The sequence below is a fragment of the Vanrija albida genome, assembly GCF_041260175.1.
Source record: "Vanrija albida strain AlHP1 chromosome Unknown contig_7, whole genome shotgun sequence".
Lineage (NCBI taxonomy): Eukaryota > Fungi > Basidiomycota > Tremellomycetes > Trichosporonales > Trichosporonaceae > Vanrija > Vanrija albida.
In genome coordinates, this window is record NW_027191426.1 from 1,563,598 (window position 1) to 1,583,745 (window position 20,148).

General features: G+C 64.2%; 8 protein-coding genes and 1 non-coding gene across 9 annotated transcripts; 5 read left to right on the top strand and 4 right to left on the bottom strand.

Annotated features, from left to right (window-relative positions):
• Window positions 1–67: 67 nt before the first annotated feature.
• On the bottom strand, window positions 68–1,397 carry Q8F55_009068 (uncharacterized protein; the record flags this gene model as incomplete). The annotated part of the gene is made up of 5 exons (XM_069357444.1): window positions 68–1,047; window positions 1,095–1,117; window positions 1,166–1,174; window positions 1,221–1,255; window positions 1,302–1,397. 5 exons carry the CDS (start codon window positions 1,395–1,397, stop codon window positions 68–70), a joined length of 1,143 nt encoding a protein of 380 aa, XP_069205381.1.
• Window positions 1,398–2,520: 1,123 nt separating this feature from the next.
• Q8F55_009069 (uncharacterized protein) lies at window positions 2,521–4,931 on the bottom strand (the record flags this gene model as incomplete). The annotated part of the gene is made up of 4 exons (XM_069357445.1): window positions 2,521–3,215; window positions 3,268–3,472; window positions 3,722–3,745; window positions 4,422–4,931. 4 exons carry the CDS (start codon window positions 4,929–4,931, stop codon window positions 2,521–2,523), a joined length of 1,434 nt encoding a protein of 477 aa, XP_069205382.1.
• A 1,237-nt stretch (window positions 4,932–6,168) lies between these two features.
• Window positions 6,169–10,721, bottom strand: GPD1 (glycerol-3-phosphate dehydrogenase; the record flags this gene model as incomplete). The annotated part of the gene is made up of 12 exons (XM_069357446.1): window positions 6,169–6,291; window positions 6,333–6,352; window positions 6,404–6,496; window positions 6,639–6,758; window positions 6,797–6,925; window positions 6,979–7,168; window positions 7,220–7,290; window positions 7,339–7,495; window positions 7,571–7,664; window positions 7,834–7,865; window positions 8,754–10,403; window positions 10,449–10,721. 12 exons carry the CDS (start codon window positions 10,719–10,721, stop codon window positions 6,169–6,171), a joined length of 2,952 nt encoding a protein of 983 aa, XP_069205383.1.
• A 186-nt stretch (window positions 10,722–10,907) lies between these two features.
• Window positions 10,908–13,384, top strand: Q8F55_009071 (uncharacterized protein; the record flags this gene model as incomplete). Its single annotated transcript, XM_069357447.1, has 2 exons — window positions 10,908–13,233; window positions 13,299–13,384. The coding sequence occupies 2 exons, from the start codon at window positions 10,908–10,910 to the stop codon at window positions 13,382–13,384; spliced, it is 2,412 nt and encodes an 803-aa protein (XP_069205384.1).
• A 1,918-nt stretch (window positions 13,385–15,302) lies between these two features.
• On the top strand, window positions 15,303–15,399 carry Q8F55_009072. Its single transcript has one exon. It is a non-coding gene; the product is annotated as a tRNA-Arg (tRNA).
• A 243-nt stretch (window positions 15,400–15,642) lies between these two features.
• On the top strand, window positions 15,643–16,877 carry Q8F55_009073 (uncharacterized protein; the record flags this gene model as incomplete). The annotated part of the gene is made up of 4 exons (XM_069357448.1): window positions 15,643–15,763; window positions 15,881–16,361; window positions 16,396–16,552; window positions 16,602–16,877. The coding sequence occupies 4 exons, from the start codon at window positions 15,643–15,645 to the stop codon at window positions 16,875–16,877; spliced, it is 1,035 nt and encodes a 344-aa protein (XP_069205385.1).
• A 239-nt stretch (window positions 16,878–17,116) lies between these two features.
• On the top strand, window positions 17,117–18,344 carry Q8F55_009074 (uncharacterized protein; the record flags this gene model as incomplete). Its single annotated transcript, XM_069357449.1, has 6 exons — window positions 17,117–17,365; window positions 17,398–17,468; window positions 17,504–17,826; window positions 17,861–17,994; window positions 18,026–18,170; window positions 18,211–18,344. The coding sequence occupies 6 exons, from the start codon at window positions 17,117–17,119 to the stop codon at window positions 18,342–18,344; spliced, it is 1,056 nt and encodes a 351-aa protein (XP_069205386.1).
• Window positions 18,345–18,509: 165 nt separating this feature from the next.
• On the bottom strand, window positions 18,510–19,129 carry RPL30 (60S ribosomal protein eL30; the record flags this gene model as incomplete). Its single annotated transcript, XM_069357450.1, has 4 exons — window positions 18,510–18,530; window positions 18,603–18,717; window positions 18,764–18,833; window positions 18,997–19,129. The coding sequence occupies 4 exons, from the start codon at window positions 19,127–19,129 to the stop codon at window positions 18,510–18,512; spliced, it is 339 nt and encodes a 112-aa protein (XP_069205387.1).
• Window positions 19,130–19,486: 357 nt separating this feature from the next.
• PAM18 (mitochondrial import inner membrane translocase subunit TIM14) lies at window positions 19,487–19,970 on the top strand (the record flags this gene model as incomplete). The annotated part of the gene is made up of 4 exons (XM_069357451.1): window positions 19,487–19,653; window positions 19,735–19,790; window positions 19,840–19,906; window positions 19,952–19,970. 4 exons carry the CDS (start codon window positions 19,487–19,489, stop codon window positions 19,968–19,970), a joined length of 309 nt encoding a protein of 102 aa, XP_069205388.1.
• Window positions 19,971–20,148: the final 178 nt, after the last annotated feature.

Below are 20,148 nucleotides of genomic sequence, written 5' to 3' on the forward strand. Positions count from 1 at the left end.
TAGAATAACGACGATGCATGGGATATGGCTATGGCTTTTTGGCTTTTGATGTTGGGCCGCATGCACCTTAGAGCTCGTCGTGGGCGTCGTCGTGGCCATCGTCGACAAACTCGCCGACGCGCTTGGCGACAAACGACTCGAGGATGTTGACCTTGACCTTGAGCTCGTCGAGCTTGGACGACGCGAGCGAGTCCTTGGCGAGGAGGTTGGTCAGGCGCGTCTTCTCCTTCTCGAGCCACGCGTCGCCCTTCTCAACAATACGCTCCATGGCCTTGTGGTAGTACTCGGCGGCGACCTTGGCCTTGTCGTCGGCGGTCGAGACAAACTCGGTGACGGCGTCCTTGGTGCGCTTGACAATCTCGGCGCGCGTGGGGATCTCGTCCATGAACTCGTGGGCGAGGACGTCGAGCGAGGTGATCTTGCCGGCAAGGTCGGTCAGGAGGCCGGTGGGAGCGCGGAAGGTGCCACAGTGCTCGTTGAGGAACTCGGCAAAGGCGTCCTCGGAGCGGCCGCCGGTGTAGGGGACGGGCTCCTCGCTGCCCTTGGGGAAGAACTTGATGGTGGGGAAGCTCTTGACGCCAAAGCGGGCGCCGAGGGGCTTGTTCTCGGCGGCGTCGGCGTTGACGTGAGCGACAACACAGTTGGACTCGCCCGAGAAGGCCTTGGCGACCTTCTCGTACGCGGGCTTCATGTTCTTGCAGTGGCCGCACCAGGGGGCGGTGAAGGCGACGAGGACATTCTTGGAGCCGTCGACAACGTCGTCAAAGTTGGAGATGTCGAGCTCCTTGGCGGCGGGGGGAGGGGGAGGCTTGATGTTGGACTTGACGCCCGACTTTTCCGTCACAAACTTGGCAAGCGAGTCGAGGTCGCGGCCAGAGTTGTAGTCCTCGGGCTCGAGCGAGCCAGCGGGGAACCACTTGAGGGTGGGGAAGCCCTGGATACCGTACTTGGAGCCGAGGTCGCGGCCGACACCGTCGGCGTCGGTCTTGGCGATGATGACCTTGCCCGAGGGGAAGGCGTCGGCGAGCTTCTCGTAGATGGGGGCGACTGGGTGTGTCAGCGGGGCGAGATCTCCATCTCGGTTCTCCACTCACGCGTCTTGCAGTGTCCGCACCAGCTGGGATTGTCAGCGGGTCACTACGGATCGCAAGCAGAGTCGACGTACGGAGCGTAGCTGTGGCGTCAGTACTGTGCATCCCAGCCAAGTCCAGCCCACTTACAACTCGACCAGCGCGCCCTTGTCCTTGCCGATAATCTGGTGAGTCAGCACGGACCTCCGGCGCGGCGCCCGCCCAACCCACGCTGTCAAAGTTCTTCGAGTCGAGGTCGACGACGTTGGACGCGGCGGCGAGGCCGGCGAGGCCGAGGAGCGCGGCGGAGAGGGAGAAGAGCCGCATGGTGGGTGTGGTGGGGGGTGTGGTTGAAAGAGTTGGGTATCTCGGTGACGTGGAGATGGTTGCCGGGTGGAGGCGGCGCGGCGGGCGGCGGTGGTGGGTGGCAGCATGGCAGACTTTTCGACGCGTCACGTTGCTCGGTCAGCGTCAGCGTCGGCGTCCCCGTGGGGGGCCGCCGGGACGGGAAGGTGTGTGCGCGTATGCATGCATAAACAACAACAAGGCGACGGGGCGGGGGTGGAGACTATGCATGGGCCGAGCTCTGATGGCGTATGCAGGCCCGCAGCGCCGCCACAGCCGAGCTGCTCGGCGTGGCCTCTCTGCCCCCTCGCGGCCTCGCCGGCAGCACGACCCCTATCGACGCCGGCGCCGGCCGCAGCAGCCGCCGCCCACGCCAGGCTCGCCCGGCGCGCGGCGCAGCGCGATCTGCCCGTCTGGCGTCTCGTCAAAGGCTTCGCCGCTGGCAAGCTGGGCGGGGAAGAAGCGCGTCCACGCTGCCTTGGGCACTGGCTGGGGCATGCTGCTGGTGCGTGCTGCTCCTGCCCGCTCGCCCAGCTGGCCGTGATATTACGTCGCAGCGTGCGCGCGCTTGCAGTGCTCAGTAGTCCGGGAGCGGCACCCTTGCTCGTCGCTGTTCGGGCGACGCGCACGCAGCCGTAATGTCGGCTGTGTCGGCTCGGCCTTTTGCCTAGCGCAGGCGGGCGGGCCACTGCCGACATTACCATCTACGGGCAACTCGTTGCGCCGTCGCTATCGGGCAACCTCTGGCACCCCCGGCATCCAGATATAGTCAGATGACCAGCGAGCGCCAAGGCGGCCGCGTCGTCCACTGCACACGACAATCGACGCCAGCGAGCACCCGACATCGACGCCAGCCACGACGCAGCCGCGGTCATCGACACTGCACCAGCGACCACGCCGCCAGCGACGACGCCACGACCTGCCCACCGCCCAACTCCCCACGCACCTCGCGCACCTCGCACCTCGCTCCGCTCGGTGCTCGGTGCCATACACAGTAACATCAACCGTTTAAAGGCACGGCCAGCCCACACAATACGTAGACACAATGGATACAACAAGAACTGTTACGGGGCAACACAAATCATTAGGGGCGTTCTTGTTGCTTTTAAAGAGCGTGGGGGCGCGACCCAGACCCAGTCTCGAGCGCCTCGAGGTGCTCGATCATGTCCTCGTCCAGGCGAGGCACAGGCTTGCGGCGGGTGCGCTTGTTAACAGGTGGTGTTGTGGGTCCAGCAGGAGGCGAGGGCATCGCAGACGGAGACGCGTCGATCGGCGGGAGCTGCGGCGCCTGGTCAGACGAGCGCGAGCGCAGGTACGACGTGGGCTTCTCCTCGAACCCGAGGCCGAGGGCAGAGGACTCGACGGGCGAGCGCGAAAAGTCGACGCCGGGTCCAAAGTCGGACTGCGACATGATGACGACGGGACGCGCGACGCTGCTCGCGGGCACGCTGTGGCCCGAGATGTTGACCGACGTCGGCGTCGTAGGCGTGTCGGGCGGGCTGATGGACGCGCCAGAGCGGGCGCTCGTCGGCGAGTAGCTCGGCTTGGGAGTAGCGTACTGGGGGTAGTAGCTGGTGCGCGGGTTGGTCGGGTTCGAGATGGGGAGCGGGGGGAGCGGCTCCTCCTTGTGCACCGAGAAGCGCTGGAAGCTGCCGAGCGAGCGGACGCGGTAGGCCGGTCTGCGGTGGTGCGACGAGCTCGACCCCGAGTCGTTTGAGAACGTCGACAATGTCGGCGACGTCGCCGGGAACGACTGGTTCGGACGCTGCTGCTGCACACTAGGGCCAGGGAACGTGTTGGCTGCGGCCTTTGTCAGAACAGCTTTTGCAACGCCTGCACAATGACAACTCACGTGTGTACACCCCGCTCGACGCCTTGCGCGACTGGAGCCCGTCGCGGATCTTGAACGGATCGCGGTCGATGCTCGAGACGCTGCCCGCAAAGTTGCGCTTGCGGACGGGCTGCGAGAAGTGGATAACGTCGCGCTCGTGCGAGGCGAGCTTTGGGCCAAAGTCGGTGTTGCCGTTGCCGTTGCCCATCGGAGACGAGATGTTGAACTGACGCTGTGTCAAGGGGGTCGACGGTGGCGAAGGGGTGTGGACCTCGATCGAGCTGGCCGACTTGCCAGTGCTGCGGGCAAGAGACGAGCTACGTGAGGGGAGAGGCGACGCAGTCGAGGATGATGGGGTCGATGAGCAAGGCGACGACGACGACGACGACGACGCGGCTGATGGTGGTGCTGCTGCGGATGGTCGTAGGTGAGAACGTGGTGGGACGACTGGCAGCCGGCTGCCGTTTGCGTCTACCATGGCTGAGCGCTTTTGATAGTGCTGTGGGTGTGAGACGATGCGGGCGAGTGGTTGGGGGGACAAGACGATTGCGGCGAAGCGGGGGGCGGGGGGATGGAATGCGGAATGGATCGTGTTGTGCCACTCGGGGTAGGTGAGGCGAGTCGGGGAGTGGGAGTGGGAGTGGGAGTGAGAGCGAGTGGTGTGTGTGTGTGGAGAGTGTGTACAAGACGACGACGACGAGAGAGAGATGGCTTGTGCTTGTCACTCTACTCAATGACCAAGTAGGCAATGCAGTGAGTGTAGCAGCAGTGTCGAGATGGCTCAAAGAGGCCTGGGGCTGCTCTGCTTGCTCGCTGCTCGCCCGATGCCGTATGCCAGCCTACGTTATTGTTGTCGTTTTCAAGTGGCGCCCCTCTACGACCGAATCTGCCTGGGGCAGGGCAGCCTTTTTGGCCGCCGCGTCATACTCTTTCGGGAGATTGGGCTGCTCCTTGCCCTCGTCTGCCTTTTGCTCTCTCCCTCGCCTCCTCTCTCTTTGTGCCTGCGCCACCCAATTCAATCCTCGACAGATTTTAACAAAAGCAGGGTGGGCCAGAAAAAGAGCAACGAGCCAGTAGCAAGGCGCGCCAGGGCTGCTGACCCCGGCTCACCCGGCTGACCCGGCTGACCCGACCACTCTACCACCAAGCTCAAGCGCAAATCAAGCTTCACTCACACTTGTCTGAGGCGCCCCGAAACCGAGGTCGCGCCGGGCGGACCTGTCGGACGGGCAGTGGGCGTCGAAAATGTCGAATCCAGTCGACCGCGGCGCGCGCACAACAGGCACAGGCCGGCTGGCGTTGATGGGCACGACGCGGCTGCAGTCGACGGGCGTGTAGTTGTTGCGCGTGTCGAATCCGGGGAGGGCGAGCACGGCCTCTGCGGCGCCGGGCGGCAGAGACGACGCATAGGCCGACATTGGGCGCGGGGCCGCAGCGCTCTGCGTGCGGCGGCGCGGCGTCGGCGTGTGGAACGCGGTATCGGCGGCAGTGAGCGTGTAGCTGTGGTTCTCGGGCAGGGGGCGCAGCGGCGCGAGCTGGAGCTGGCGTGGCGGCGCCTGCTGGGGCTGGGGCTTGGGCATGTCGAACAGTGCCCAGTCGGACAGGCCAAAGAGTGACGAGGGGCGGATGGCGGACGTGCGGCGCTCTGCGACGCTGTTTCGACGAGTGAACGAGGGGAAGGGCATGGTGCTGGCCTTGTGGTGGTCGGTCTTAAGAGAGTGTCGAGGCGGGGCGGGGCGCTCAGCGCGGCGGAGTGACGACGAGGCGGCGGAGGCGGCGACGACGTCGACGTCGCAGCAAGGATCTTCGGAGTGTTTTACAGCTGCCAGAGCTGCGAGGGGAGGGGAGGGGGGAGTACGGATCAAAGAGAGAGTCTGGGGTCCTTGGGGCCGCAATGTAGAGCTTTATGCGGAGAATGACCCCTACATGAGCCGTACGCGTGCCGCTGCCCTGCTGCGGCGATCCACGAGCTGCCGCAGGGCACCCTTGATCATGTCGCTCCAGGGCGGGGCGAGGCATGTGGTGGGTCGTGGTGGTTGGGCCGGCGCAGGCGGCCGGCGCAACGCAACACGTTACGCGCCATGCACGACGCGCGTGCAGCGCTTCGTCGTACCTTCATGTGCTTGCTGTCTGCCACGCCCCGCCCCGCCCGCCGAGCCAGCAATCCGAGGCCACAGAGGCTTACGAGAGCGCAGAGACCACGGCCCACGACGACACCCAAGCCCACCCTAATCGAGGCCTGGGCCGGGTCATAATGCCGGGGGCTAATGGTTTTGGGGGGTGCACTCGACCCACCAAGGCGGCGGCACCCGCGGTGCACCCCTTCCCGCTTTACTGGCTATTCATTCACGCGTCGACACACGACCACCCCGTTAGCTTAGCCCAGAAAAGTTTTTGCCTCTGCTCCAGTGACTCGTGTTCCTGCCGTTAGCTCTGGCGCGCTCGCTCGTGGTCGCGTCGCGCGTCGAGCCCAACCACTAGCCCATGGCACTCGAACATGTAGTCTCTGTCTCAACGCACCACGCCTTGCCGCATCGTGCAGGACGTGCAGGGCAGCCGCCGCTCGTCTGACGCGTGTGGCGTGCGGCCAACGATTTACATGCCACCCATCCCTCTACTACCCCAGATCCAGTGACCTCAGTCTGACCTCAGCCGCCCTCCGAGCCGTCTCCGACCCCCCTCCGAGCCCAGACTGCCGCCGCGCTCACCGCCCTGTCGTAACCCCGCCCGCAACCCCTACTCGGTGCATCATAATATCTATCCTGGAACAACGAGTCAGGTTCCGAGCACCACTTTTAATGCTCCACCCACTCCATCACCCCTAAACTCTTAGGTCAAACTCGCCGCTGCTGCGCGATTACGTCTCGTCTCGGCTCGCCAGCGATCACGCCGCAGCGCCCCGCTTCATTATGCACATGTCGTTTACAGGTCAACCGTCAGGGTTGCCGGGTCCTGGCCCTCCCAGCAGATGTGGTAGACCTTGTCGAAGAGAGGATAAGCACCCAGGCGGTTGCGTGCCTTGAGGAAGATGTGGCAGTCCTTGGCCTGATACGTCAGCGGGGTCTCCATTTCGGCGTCGAGCTTACAGTGTGGATACCCTGGAGCTCTGGGAGCGGGCGTCAGCAACGTGCAAGCACACAACACGTTTGTTACTCACTCTGGCCAGCAAGCATCTCGGCCTCGAGCACGTCGAAAGGCTTGCCGGTGAGGACGAACGCCTCGGCGACCTTGCGGTTACGACCACCAAGGCCTGTCAAGGATCAGCGGTGCACGTGGTGGGGGCCGCCAGGGGGTGGGTGCACGCGTACGCGAGCGCACGGATCAAACCCGGTCACTCAGTGACCGAGCAGCGATCACAGCGACGACGGCGACCCAAGAGGTGTAGCACTTACACGACGTGATGAGGTCAGCGACACCGGCAGACTCCTGCAGGAAGGTCTCCGACTTGACTGAGGGGAAGAACTCGAGGCAGAAGTTCATCGTCTCGAGCAGACCAATGCGCATGATGGCGGCTGAAGGAGTCAGGCTAATCCCCATTGACGTCACTCACACTTGGTGTTGTTGCCGTAGCCGAGACCGTCGTTGAGACCGGCAGCGACGGCGACAACGTTCTTGAGGGCACCGCAGAGCGACACACCGGCAACGTCCTCGATGAGCTGGACCTTGAACTGGGGCGTCTCTGCCACGAGTCAGCCTCGCTCCACCCGCTCGACGCGATCGGCATCGACTCACGGAAAAGCTTCTGCCACAGAAGGCCCTGCGCCTCCTGGCCGTTGCGGTAGCCGACAGTGGTCTCGGAGAAACGCCCAAGAGCCACCTCAGACGCAATGTTGGCGCCCGAGAGGGCCGAGCACGAAATGCCCAGGCGCTTCTCAATAACATCGGCAAAGATGTGAATGTCGGCACCGTGGACGTCGACACCCTGCAGCCGTGTCAGCTTGCCCCCAACAGCCAGCAGCACAACCACACCCACCTTGATCAGAGAGATGGCCTTTGCGTTGGGCGCAATCTTGCCCTCGATGGCGTCCAGAGTCTTTGCGAGGACTGCTCACGTGAGTAGGTAGTCACTCCAGGACCAAACAGGCAACGTACACTGGTGGGGAAGGACGAAAACGAGGGCAGTGGCGTCCTTGACGGCCTCGACCACGTCGGGGATGGCGACAACGTTGTCTCCGAGGGGAACGTCGGGGAGGTACTTGACATTGTAGTGGGTCGAGTTGATGATCTCGGTCAACTTCTTGCCGTCGACCTGTTGCAAACAGCGCCAGGGGCGTCTTGTCAGCGCCACGTCGTGTGTGTGTGTGTGTGAGGCTGGTGCACGTACAGTCTCCTCAAAGACCCACAGGGGGACCCTCTCGTCAAAGACGTCCGAGTGGTTGCGAACGTTCTGGCCGGCGATACGGGCGATGGCCGAGCCCCTGTGAGCAGTGTCAGCTGAGTGCTCGGTAGCCTAGTCGGGTGCTGGGCTCCACTTTGTGCTGCTGCACACACAACCAACAAGTGGTCGTCTGCCCAAACCGCGACAGGCAGCCCATTCCTTCCCCCCTTGCCCGTCTAGTCTCATTACCCGGCAATCTGAAAACGTACCAGTTACCGGAACCGATGATGGCAACCTTCTCCTTTGGCATGGTGGTGATGTGTCTGTGGACGGCTGCGACGCGAGATGCAGAGAGTTGGTTGATGACAGGGCGGGCCCTGGAGGGAGTGATGATGGACGATATGGTGAAGGTGGGGGAGAAGGGAGCAAGGGGGGAAGGTTTTTGTATGCGGTCGTGTGTGTGTGTGGGTGTGCGTGATGAATGAGGATGAGTGGGTGCCTGTTGCTGCTATCTATGTGGTGATGATGTGTGCAAGGCGCGACAGGAGAGACGACAAGACAGACAGAGGGGGTCAGGTGTCGTCGGAGTTGGGAGAGGGCAAGAGAGGGAGCGGAGCAGAGGAGGCGTCGGTCGGTCGGGCAGAGAGATGCTGCAATGATTCGATGGCGCGGCGAAGGGGCGGCGGCGGCGGCGGCAACGGCACTGCGGGGGGCGGCTGTCTTTGGTGCTGACGACCGGCGGGCGGGGCGGGGCGGGCGAGGAGCTGGGCGAGATTGCTTGGCTGGGCTGGCTGGCTGTATGGTGGCGCGGCTCGTTTGTACAGGTGGCTTCCGACTCTTTGGCTGGGCCGCCCTGGGCTCATCCACCACGGCCCACCCCCCCACCCAGACTGGCCGTCGGTGCCTGACACCACGCATGGCTCGGCGTCCTACCTTACCCTCTCACGGTTGCAACGCCATCCGCAATAACCGGCGGCATCTCGTTCCACCCCCGCAGCAGCATCCAGCCAAGCCAACAAGAAAAAAAACTAATGCAACCAATGCTACAGCTTGGGCCCCCCCCTTCTCTCTACGCCTCTACACCCTTGAGCACTACCAATGCACGCTCGCACAGAGCAACTGCCACATTGCGGCCTGCCACCTCGACACTGCCAACTCCAAGCAGCCCTCCTCTCTCTCCCCCACTCACTCCAATAACGCCCTGCCTCGCAGACGTCGGCAGATCTGCCGAGGGCGGGTAATAAATGTAAGCGTTGCCCTGGCCATTGCCGGAGCCCGATTCAAAGCCAAGGACAACAGTCTTGGCCACTCCTGAATCCATGCGGGTCAGGTGCCGCACAAGTCGGAGGTCGCGCTTCGATGACAGCACAAAGCCAAGAGCGGGGTTGGTCCCAAGGTGAATCCACGGCGCACGCGACGGGTCGGAGCCCGGCACTGGCGCAAACAGCAGCCCGTCGACGGCAAATTTGACGATAACACCAGTGTTGACCGGGAGGTCGCCGCCGGCACTTGTCACAGGAAGCGACAGGATCGACGACGGCTGCCGCGGCCAAGTCGCCTGGGGCCCATCGGGGGTAACCTTGACGTGACCAAGCAAGACTGATCGGCCAACTCCTCCGGAATTGGATTCGGAAATAGCGGCGCCCTCTGCCTCTTCATAGTCGTCGTCCTCGAGGTCGTAGTCGAGCTCCTCGCGAAGAAGTCCCGGCAACGCGGGGTGGTTACCCTGAGGCTCGTCGGCGCTTCGGGTCTTGACATTGTTGAAGCTGTCGCGTATGGCCGCCAGCGTCGAGGCCGCAAAAGTTTCCGGGACGTCTTCCACCTCTGCATCGTCGTCGTCGTCGGCCGGCACAAAGATGCTAGGCCAGCGGGCGTCGCCTTCGAGTTTCTGAAGCTCGATCTCTATCTCGCCAATGGCAGAGTGGTACGTCCAGGTCGACTCATCGGCGTCGACCTCGGACCAGAACGAATGGCGCGAGCGCTCGAGGAATGTAAACAGGGCGGGGGATAGGGACGGCGACGTGATCTTGATATCAAGATACTCGGGAGCAATCGAGAGAGCGATATCGCGCCGTGGGGTGCCGCCTGGCACCGGGATCGTAATGGTGACTGATGTCTCGTTCTGGGTCCACCTGAAAGGGAACACCTTGTCGTCGCCATCGTCGACGTCCATCTCGTCCTCCTCCGCACCGGCGCCACGGGGCGCGTCGACGTCGTCCGGTAAAGAGGCGCCAAGGCCGAGCTTGGAGACTCTTGCCTCGTGCTGTCGTGCCGCTTTAGCACCTTCGCTCTCTCGGGGTCGAGGTGTGCGCGCGACGGGGCCAGAGGTGAACGGATCCTCAGACGCCACCAGCCAGCCGCCCTCAGCCCATGTTGCCCAGTAGGGGAGATCGTTACCACGAAGGGACCACGAGGGCGAGAAGGTCTGCGGCTCGTCATCCACGCCGTTCTCGACGTTCGTGAGGACGTCGACCTCGATCAGGTCAAAGACGGCCTGGCGGGGTCGGTACTTGCTGACCTCGGCCTCGGCGCTCACGACGGGACGGCAAAGCAGCAGGCGGTAGGCATCCTCTGCCTCGCTGTGCGCCGCGTAGAGCAAGAAGGGGCTGGGGTTCGAGCTTCCGTCTTCACCGGCAAGGTCGTAGCGGGCGATGAAGCGTCCAGAGAAGCCTTCGCCTGGCGCCGACACTTGGAGGATGTAGAGCGATCCAGAGCCTGACGACACGGCCCAGGTTATCGGTGACAGTGGAAGAGCCCGAGGATACTCGGCTTGTTGGGAGCTCGAAGAGATGGGGACGGGCAGGCTCGCCAGCGTGCTAAACGTCGGCTCGAACTTGTCCTTTGCAATGTCAGCGATCGCAACCCCAGTTGATTGACCACTTACGTCCACCTCGAACCCGACGACATTCCAGTCGACGTCGACATAGACGCCCCGGTTGCCCTGCGTGTCGAGATGGTCCCAGCTGATCCGCGAGCGCACCTCCTTGAAGCTCAGTTGCTGCGAGTTGTACCCCACGCGGCTCTGCGTCGCGCCGCTCCCGGGAAGGGTGTGCACCGTCATGTCCTCGTCCGGGTCGAGCGACTGGAGGCGATACGTCTCGAACCGGGGGAACATGAGTGCGCGGTTGGGCGCTAGGAGCTCTGCGGGGCGGGACATGGCTGGTGGATTGAGCAACGAGGAAGGAAGGGCGGCAAAAGACGCATGACGCCGAAATCCTCATGACGATGAGTGGACCTCCACCTTCTCCGGCCCCTGTTGATCCTCGTGCAACTCGATCACCTCACTTGTTTGTGTTATTGCACTTTCTCATCCATCGCTCACAACCGGCCCACCCGCCCTCAGATGACTGGGTTTCCGTCATCGGCGTCGTTCAAGCCGACAGAGGTGCAGAGCGGGATAGCCCTCGCCCCGTTGGCCAAGTGGCTCTCGGGCATGTCGTCACCCGACCACCTCAACAAGCTCAGCGACGTCCTCGAGCGGTTCCGTACACCAGCGAGCTACCACCGCATCGACTTGCGTATTACCTACAGCTCAGAACTTCCACCGAGCCCAAGTGAGCCGTATGCCAGTCTCCCCGACGACCTGGAGCAGCCCATAGAGGTCGACACGTCGCCAGCACCGGCAGTCGACGCCGAGGAAGGCACGCCGCGGCCGAATGGCGATGCCGCGAATGGGGACGCTCCAGTTGGAGAGGTCGGGGACAAGGCGGATGTAGGGAAGACAGCTGCACCGGAGGAAGGTGCCGACGTGACGATGGCTGATGCCATGGACGTGGACGCGACTGGCACTTCGGACGCGGCTCAGCCTGATCAACAACCAACGCTCGCGCCTTCGTCTCCTCCTGGCGATGCCCAGCTACCAGTCGACGAACGAGCCTCGGCGGATGGCAACTCTCCGCAGCCCTCTACAAGACACGACTCCCAACCACCACCAGAACCTTCCGAGCCACTACCCCGACCACCCTCGGCCATCCGCGCCCTCGCAGATTACCCCTCTCCTCGAACACCAGCCACCGGTGCTGTCTCCCCAGGTCAAGATCTTGCCGCCGCAAGCAATCCACCAGAAAGCAGCACCCCGGCCGCAGTACCGGACCCAGTGCCAGCCACAGTGGAGGCGGCTGCAGACGACGATCCGGCCAACCCGACCGAACCTTCGCTCGAGCCCAGCGCACAAGCTTCTCCTCCCAATCCGTCATCACAACCGGCCCCTGATATCACCGAGTCCAAGATAACCCTTGCATTAATAGCACTTGGCGCCGTCGGCACAGTTCCTCCTTCCAAGGAGAGCCAAGACAAGAGCAACCCAACTTCGAGGGCGCAAAGCCCCGTCATCCCAGACTACCCCCCACCACCAGGCCCCACAAGTCGGTGTGTTCGCGAGCTTCGTCTGGATCTCAGGACTCTGGACCCTGCAGCTCTGTTCGAACTCGAGAATTGGCGTCGCAAGGAGCTGGGCCTGCGTCCTTTGGCAATGTCTGCTCCCGACTCGGTGTGGTACAAGGTCCCTTCTGATTCTGAAAGCCCGCCGCCCAAGCATCGTCGAGGAAGGCCTTCCAAGTCAAAGACGACTGCAAGTGCTTCTGTCGAGCCGCGCCGGCGGTCTGCGACTGGAGATGACGACGTCACACTTCTCGGCACTTCACGCCCCCGCGCTTCCACTCGAGATCGTCAGCTCAATGAGGCCGTCGCAAACGGCACTCAGGACATCGTCTCTGTTTGCGATCGAACGCCAACGCCAGACCTCGTCCTTCCGGACGGCTTTGATGCCGACGGCACGGATGACCCAGATTTTGTGCCGCCCGAGGAACAGCGCGCTCGGCGCGGCCGACTTCCTCGCGTGCCGTCGCCTGAAGTCGACTTGCCCCGGGGGCTGGAGACGGAGGAGGAAGAGGTCAACAACGCTTCGCAGCATCACCTCAGCAGCTCAATGCCCCCAGACGAGTTCTGGAACGGCTTTGGAGAAGGGGGCGCGAACGGCCAGACAGAAGCAGATGATCTGCACAACGACGACCCACCAGAGCCGCGCCTGGGGACTACCGGCACTTCCGGGAGGACGAGCACCAGTCGAGAGCTGTCCGGAGAGCGCGCAATTGACGCGTTACTGGACGAGGCCATCGGGGAGAACGATGCGGCAATGCAGTCCGATCGAGAGCAGCAAGACGGCGATGAGCTACTGTTCCCAGACGAGGGCGCCAACGAGGAGGAAGAGTTCAACAACGCCCTGGACGACGAAGAGGAGTTCGGCAACGAGCTGCCGGACGAGGAAGAGATCGACAATGCCGTGTCGGACGAAGAGGCCGCTTTCAACGACCTTGTGATGGAGGAGGACGAGGACGAAGACGAGGATGGGGATGGAGACGCTCCCAAGCAACCACCACAGGATGAAGGCGATCTTTATCGGTCGGATCACCAGAGCCCGCAACGCAGTTCGTCGGGAGAAGCCGTCGACGAGGCATCACCTGACGGCAAATCTCGTTCCAGTGAGCCCCAGCGCAAATCCTCTTCGAAGACGGCGACATCGCCTGCCCCCATTACCGCCAGCTCGACACAGCGTGGCCGGGGCTCGGTTTCCGTGACCCTGGCACGCCGCTACAAGACGCCAGCTACTGTTTCGTCGTCAAGTCGAGCACGCCTCCCCGTACCAGTGTCTGTGCGCAAGAGCACCCGAGGTGCGGCAGCGTCAGGTAGCGACATCGAGAATGGACAACGATCGCCGTCGAAGCGCATTCCAAAGCGCTCCGCTTCATCCGAAATCCCGGGTACACCGGAACCTACCCAGCCCCCTCGACGCTCCCGCACTCTGCGAGCTTCGAACAATAATATCACTCCGGAGCCAGTGCCGTCGCGGAAGAGGGCAATGCCGTCGTCGCCAAATGTCGCCTCCACCACCCGGGAGCCTACTTCTTCTGGCCGCCGAACAAGGGCCTTGGTGGCTGCTGGGACGTCCTCCCCGCCAGAGCCCGTCTCGGTCTCACGCCCCTCGAGGGCAACCCGCTCATCCAACAACTTTGCCCCCCCTGAGCCTGTTGCGTCGATAAAGCAGCCGAAATCATCAACGTCAGCGAAGCCCAACTCGAGTCCATCGGAACCCGCGTCGACTGGTCGACGAACAAGGGCGGTGGCAGCGGTCGAGGAGCAACATGCTGCACCTGCACCCACGCCTTCGCGAAGAACTGCTAGGCCATATGTGGTTCTGGACCTCTCTGCCTCACCATCCCCGCCGCGCCGTCCCCGAGCATCTGCGGTGCACTTCGTTGCTGTGGAGGTGACTGAAGCTGGGCCGTCTCGGCGCCGCCGAGCTCGCTCGCCCACTGTTGACGAGGACGAGGTTGAAGGCAACGATGCTGAACCCGCCGATATCTCTTCGCCGCCGAAGAAGCGCGTGCGTCTCACCCAGATGGCGAGACGATCTAAGCCGCTCCCCGCACCCCCTTCAACTCGTGCACGCCCCGCGTCCTCGCCGACTCCTCCGCCTCGAATGGTTATGGATGGAGTGTATATCCCTCTCCTCTCGGCGGCCGAGCGTGCGCAGTATACTCGGATGCCGATGCCAGAGCCCGTGCAGCCATCGGTGGTGTCGGCTCCCAACCCTAAACTGCCGACTGGAGCGTTTGCCCCGGCTCGCTGGCAGCCTCTGCAAGTCGAGCCTCCCAAGACACCGATTGTCCAAAGTTTGGCGCGGTCGGGCGAGCCGCGGTCGCAGGATGCCACCGTCAAGAAACTCGTTGTCGGCAGAGCGACCGTTAAGAGAATTGTCAAGAAGCAGGCGCGTGACGTCGAGCCTGGCGAGGATGAAGACGACGAGTGGAGTGCGTTCAAGTTTTAGGCGGTGTCCTGTTGTAAGCCGTATCGGCTGCTGTGTACATAGTCGTATAACACCATATTGTTGTGTATTTACCCACCGTATGACGATGCATGGCAGTGACTGTGAGACAAAGGGGGGCTGGGAGCAAGTGAACCTTTGTTCGGGCACGCGGATGGGTGTGTGGCGGCGTCAGCAGGCTCGATGAAGCCACCATCTTGAGCAGCGGGCAAGCTGCTCTCGCCGCGGTCCGGTGCGTCGATAAAGAGAACTCGTCAATGAATACCATCCCCCACAGAGGCCCGGCACCACGCTGAGACTTGGAAGGTTGGCGACTGCAGCGCGTCGACGTACTGCTCGTGCTCTTCATCGCCCACGCCAGTAGATCGATCATTCAACGTCGCGACTCGTGCTAGCGCGACACGACGACCACCGCGGACGGCTGCCGCTCCAACCTCCACGCACTCGCATGCTTCAACCTCCACCCAGAACCCGGGTGCCTCCACACGCCAGCACTTGAGCACGCACATGCCCTCCGAGAACCAGACGGCGTGCCCGACTCGGCAGGATCCTCGACCTTCGAGCTTGCCCCAATTCTCCACGTTGCGAGGGGCAGTTCGAGCCCGCGTCGGGTCGGTCCTGCGTCCGCTACGGGTGCTGCGCCCCCCTCCACTCGAGGGAAGCAAGGCGGCCGAGGTGGGATTCCAACACACACGCCCCCCACCCGCACCCACGCCCCCCGCCACCATCACCGGCACCACCTCGCACGCCACCACACGGCGAAAACCGCCCCCACCCCCACCAACAGCCCCAGGTGGCCATGCATACACCCCAGCAGCTGTCCATCACTCCACACGGGGTGATGCATACACAGGTGCACGAGGGACGCCTGCGATCGACGGTCCGTAACACACGCTCGGACCCTAAAAATCAGTGGCCCCCGTAGCCTAGTGGTTTACGGCGTCGACCTTCTATTGTTTCCACGCGTTTCAATTGGAGTCGAAGATCGCGGGTTCGACTCCCGCCGGGGGTTAACGCTAGAAGTTGTGAAGGGGAGCTAAAGCTTGGGGAGTTTTGCTGAGACCACATGGCGGGGCATCTGCGTTTTTGTCGACCATGTTGATCAGCTTAATTACTCCCCCCAGTTTTAGCCCACCTACACCCAACACACCACTCAACCTTACCTAATTGTCTTGCTGGCGACCTCTTCCGTAATCACTCTCCTCCACTCTACCACTCCACTTGCGACAACCAACAACAAGGACCACCAGCAGCCATGAACTCGCCGCCCCCGTCGTCGCTCGCCTCGCTGCTCGCGTACCCTGGCGGCGCCGTGACGGCCGAAGGCGCGCCGTCGACGCAGGAAGGCGATGCGGCGGCCGCATCGCTGATCAACTGTACGTGGAGGCAAAGGACGCGCCGCTGACCGCAGACCTGGGCTCGCACTACGAGCACGCCGAGGACGAGCACGGAGCGAGTGGGTAGCGGGTGTACGTGCGCAGTACTGACGCCAGACCGCCAGTTCCTCAACAACGGCGACTACCTGCGCCATGCGGTGCGCGAGCGCGACGACCCGCTTCCCACGGGCGCGCCGGCGCCGGCGTCGCCGCTCGACACGAGCGTCACGATCCCCAGCGCGCTGTCCGAGCTCGCCGCGAGCGCAACCGACGTGCCGTTCCTCGCGCCGCTGCCGCCCCTCCCGGCCGCGGAGGAGATGGTCCTCGCGACCGACAGAGGCGAGATGGGCGGCAAGCGCCGCAAGGCGCCGCACGAGCGCGCCGGCTGGAAGGAGATGGAGGAGGAGGCGGCGCGCGGCGAGAAGCGCCTGCGCACCGTGGCTGCGGCTGCTGCGGGCGAGGGCGGCGTCGAGGACTTTGTCGGGTACGAGGTGGCGCAGGGCGAGTCGCTGGCCGCGGCCGCTGCGGCGGCGGATGCGAGCGAGGCGGGCGCCGCCGAGGCCGACGACGACAAGCGCAAGCCGAGAGCCAAGCTGAGGTGGGTGGGGGTCCTCGCGCCGCTAACCGAGTAGCAAGGAGCTCCGTGCCGAGCAGAACCGCAAGGCGCAGCAGGTGTTCCGCCGCAAGCGCGAGGAGAAGATGAAGCAGCTCGAGCTCGACTCGCTCGCGCTGGTGCAGACGCGCGAGCGCCTCGCGGCGGCCGAGGCGCGCAACAACGACGTGCTCTTTGTGAGTGGGGCGGGGGCGGGCGCGGGGTCGGGGGCGCCGCTGACGGCAGGAACTCGAGGCCAAGATGATCGAGGCGGCGGGGCTTCGCCAGGCGCTGGTGACGGCGGCGGTGGGAACGTCGGGCTCGGTCGTGCGTGCGGACGGCTCGCTGGCGATCACGGCGGCCGACTGGGAGACGCGCGACCTCGAGGCCACGGGCCAGGCGCGTACCGAGGCGGCGCTGGACGACCTGGCGCGCGCGAGCCGCCAGTTAGCCAAGCTGCACCGCGCGCGTCGTCTTGGCGAGGCGCAGATCGCGGCGACCGAGCACGGCGTGGGGGAGTAGGGGTGGCCGCAGGACACTGAGTGGGTCGTGCGCAAGTGGGCCGCGCGTCACAAGGAGTATAATTGTAAAGAGAGAAGATATACATGTATAGCGTTGTGCAGGCGAGCAGGTGGGGGTGGGGCGTGAGCACCGTCGCCGCCGGGCCGTGGGCAGCGTCACAGCCACTGGTGACGCCCGGCCGCCCCGGTGGAGGTGGTCAGATTTCATGCTCGTGCGTCCCCACACTCGCACTCCACACGATGCCGGCGGCTCCTCCAGCAAGTCCGCTCGAGACACTGCGCAGGCAGTACTTTGCCCTCGTCCCGCCCTACCTGCTGCGGGTGCCCGCGGCCGCCGAGCTATCCAGCAGCGAGGGGCAGGCGTTCCTCGTCTGCGCGTTGTTGGAAAGCCCCCTGCCGGCCCCGGACGCAGGCTACCGGCGCACCTTCTGGCGGCGCGTGCTGCCCGTGCTCGAGGCGGGCGTCGCGGCGCAAGCCGACGACGAGGCGGTGGGTCGCGGCGTCTGCCAAGCTAACGCCAGGCGGTCGACGAGGCGATCTACGAGGCGGTAGCAGGCCTCATGGCCGCACCGAGCGCCGACCCCGCGTCTCTGTCCGTTGCCTTCCCCCCACGCAGCTGACGCCCAGCCCGCCCTCGCACAAGACGTTCATCTACGGCCACGGCGACGCCGAACACGCCATCACCCTGCTCGAGGAGCAGGTCGTCGTGCAGGCCGGCACCACTGGCCTGCGCACCTGGACCGCCGCGCTCTTCCTCGCGCACTACATCGTGTTGGGGCAGCTCGATATCCGGGCGGCGGTCGAGCTCGGCGCGGGGACGGGGTTCCTGGCCGCCGTGCTGGCGCAGCGGGGGTCGGACGTCATCGCGACGGATTTGGGGGATACCGACGACGAGGGGGAGGGGCAGAGGAGGACGCCGCTCGCCCGGCTGGCGGGCAACCTCGCGCTGAGTGGGCCTCGTGGAGGACGACGAGCTGACCCCAGACGGCTTGTCCGCCCGCGCCGCAGCGCTCGACTGGGCCGACGCCGCGCTGCCCCCAGACTCTAGGCCGCCGGTCTGGGCCGACGCGCTCGCCCCCGTTAACGGGGAGCGACGGACGGTCGTGGCAGCCGACGTGGTGGGTCTGCCTTTCGGCTACGCTCACGCAGATCTACGACCCCGACCTCGTGCCCCTCCTCGCGGGCGCCATCGACGTGCTCACGGCCCCGGGCGGCGACTCGCCCCCGCCCACGGCCATCATAGCCGCGACGGTGCGCAACGAGGACACGTTTGCCCTCTTCCTCGCCGAGTGTGGTGGGTGCACCCGACTCGTGTGACGACTGACTCCCACCAGCAAAGCGCCAACTCCACACCCAGCTCCTCGACCTCGCGCCCATCGACGACGCCCCGACATTCTGGGACACGGCGCTCGACCGCGGCACGCGCGTCCAGGTCGTGCGGATATCGCGGGCGTCGCCATTGCCGTAGTCGACCGTGTTGTAAAAGTTGCAATGCCATCAGTACCCCCATCCGTCTGCTTGCTCGACCCCCGCCACCTGCCCCTTGCACCACCCCCGCAGTCATACAGCATCATGCAGCATCCCCAGAAATGGTCCTCTGTAATGATTACAATGCATCGACGCGTCGACGTGCTTAGGCGACCTCGACCTGGAGCTGCGGGGGTCAGTAAAAGTTGCACGTCGTCACACGACGCGGCTACGCCGCGCCTCTGCACACTCCACTCACGAGGTCCGAGTCGCCGGCGTCCTGGATCGAGAGGACGCCGACACGGTAGAGCTTACCAGCGGCGGTGCCGAGGTCGACGTTGGAGCCGTCGTAGTGGTGCACCGAGGTCTTGGAGCTGGCGGATGTTAGAGTTGCTCCCTTGCAGCGTCCCGCCCACTCACAGCATGGCGTAGTACTCGAGCTCAGACTTGCGAAGCGGGGGGCAGTTCTTCGAGATGAGGATGAGCTTGGCTGTGTACGGGGAACCGCGTTAGTATCGGGGAGTCCTTCTCAGCCGCAGCTCCAGCCCCCGACTACGCGGATCCTCCTGGGTGTGTCGTGTGCGCGCGCAGCGTCTTCCTCGTCCTCTGTTTGCCCACACCCAGGAGGTCGTAGTCCTACCGATGATACGCACACTTGCCGTTGCGGAGCTGCTTGAGCGCCTGCTTGTAGCCGAGCGTGTACTTGCCCGACTTGACGACGAGCTGGAGGCGCGAGTTGATCGACTCGGAGGCCTTGGCGGACTTGGACTTCTTGATGGGCGCCATTTTTGGGTATTTGCCGGACTGTTGACGGATGAGAGGTGGTCGTGAGCAAGGTGTTAACAACGACGGCGGGGGGGAGGGGAGGCGGCGAGCGAGCGGACACCGCGTGCGTGCGTACAGTGCAGCTGCCAGGAGTGCGTGCTCGCCTGCACCCAGCGCCCACGACCTCGAAATTTCATGGACGGGAGCAAACTCGGCATTACATCCAGAGCTAATCCCGCCGCACCGACACCTCTGTGGCGCACCCACGTGGCAGCGGAACCAAATCGACGCCGATCGGACCTCGGACATGGACGCTCGTCGAGCTCCCAACTTTCTCTTTGCCACCTAGCCACCTACAATCGCTAATCGCACAACACAATGGCCTCGCCTCTCGTTATCGGTCTCGGAACCATCGGCGCCGCGTTCGCCGGACGCGTGCTGTACCAGTCGCTCCGGGGCGGCGCGCGCGGCGCCGACAAGTGGGTCAAGGGCGGGTTCAAGGCCAAGATGGACAAGGCCGAGGCGATTGCGGTGTTGGGTTTGAAGTGAGTCGCGGCGGGAGCGAGGCAGCGTAGCTGCCGAGCGAGCCTGTGTGCCTACCTCGAGTACACTGCTAACGCCCCCAGGGAGCCCCTCACCTCGAACAAGCTCAAGGAGCACCACCGCCGTCTGATGCTTGCCAGTGAGTCGGCTGTGACTACGATGTAGCCTCCACCCGCTCACCCCCACAGACCACCCAGACCGAGGAGGCAGCCCGTACCTCGCAGGCAAGGTGAACGAAGCAAAGGCGCTGCTTGAGTGAGTTGCACGGGATGGTCGTCGGACTCAGCTCACACCCCCCAGCAAGCAGGTCCGCAAGTAGACGCGCGCGTTTCGGTTGTGTTCGCATTGTAATACCACGGCATCGGCTCATCATGCATAACCTCTCAGCTGGGTGTGTGGGGGGCGCAGCAGGGATGGGCTGAGGACCAAGTGGGAGGAGAGGGGGGGGGAGAGGGAGGGGGAGGAGAGAGAGCGAGGAAGAGGGGCCAGCGGAAGAG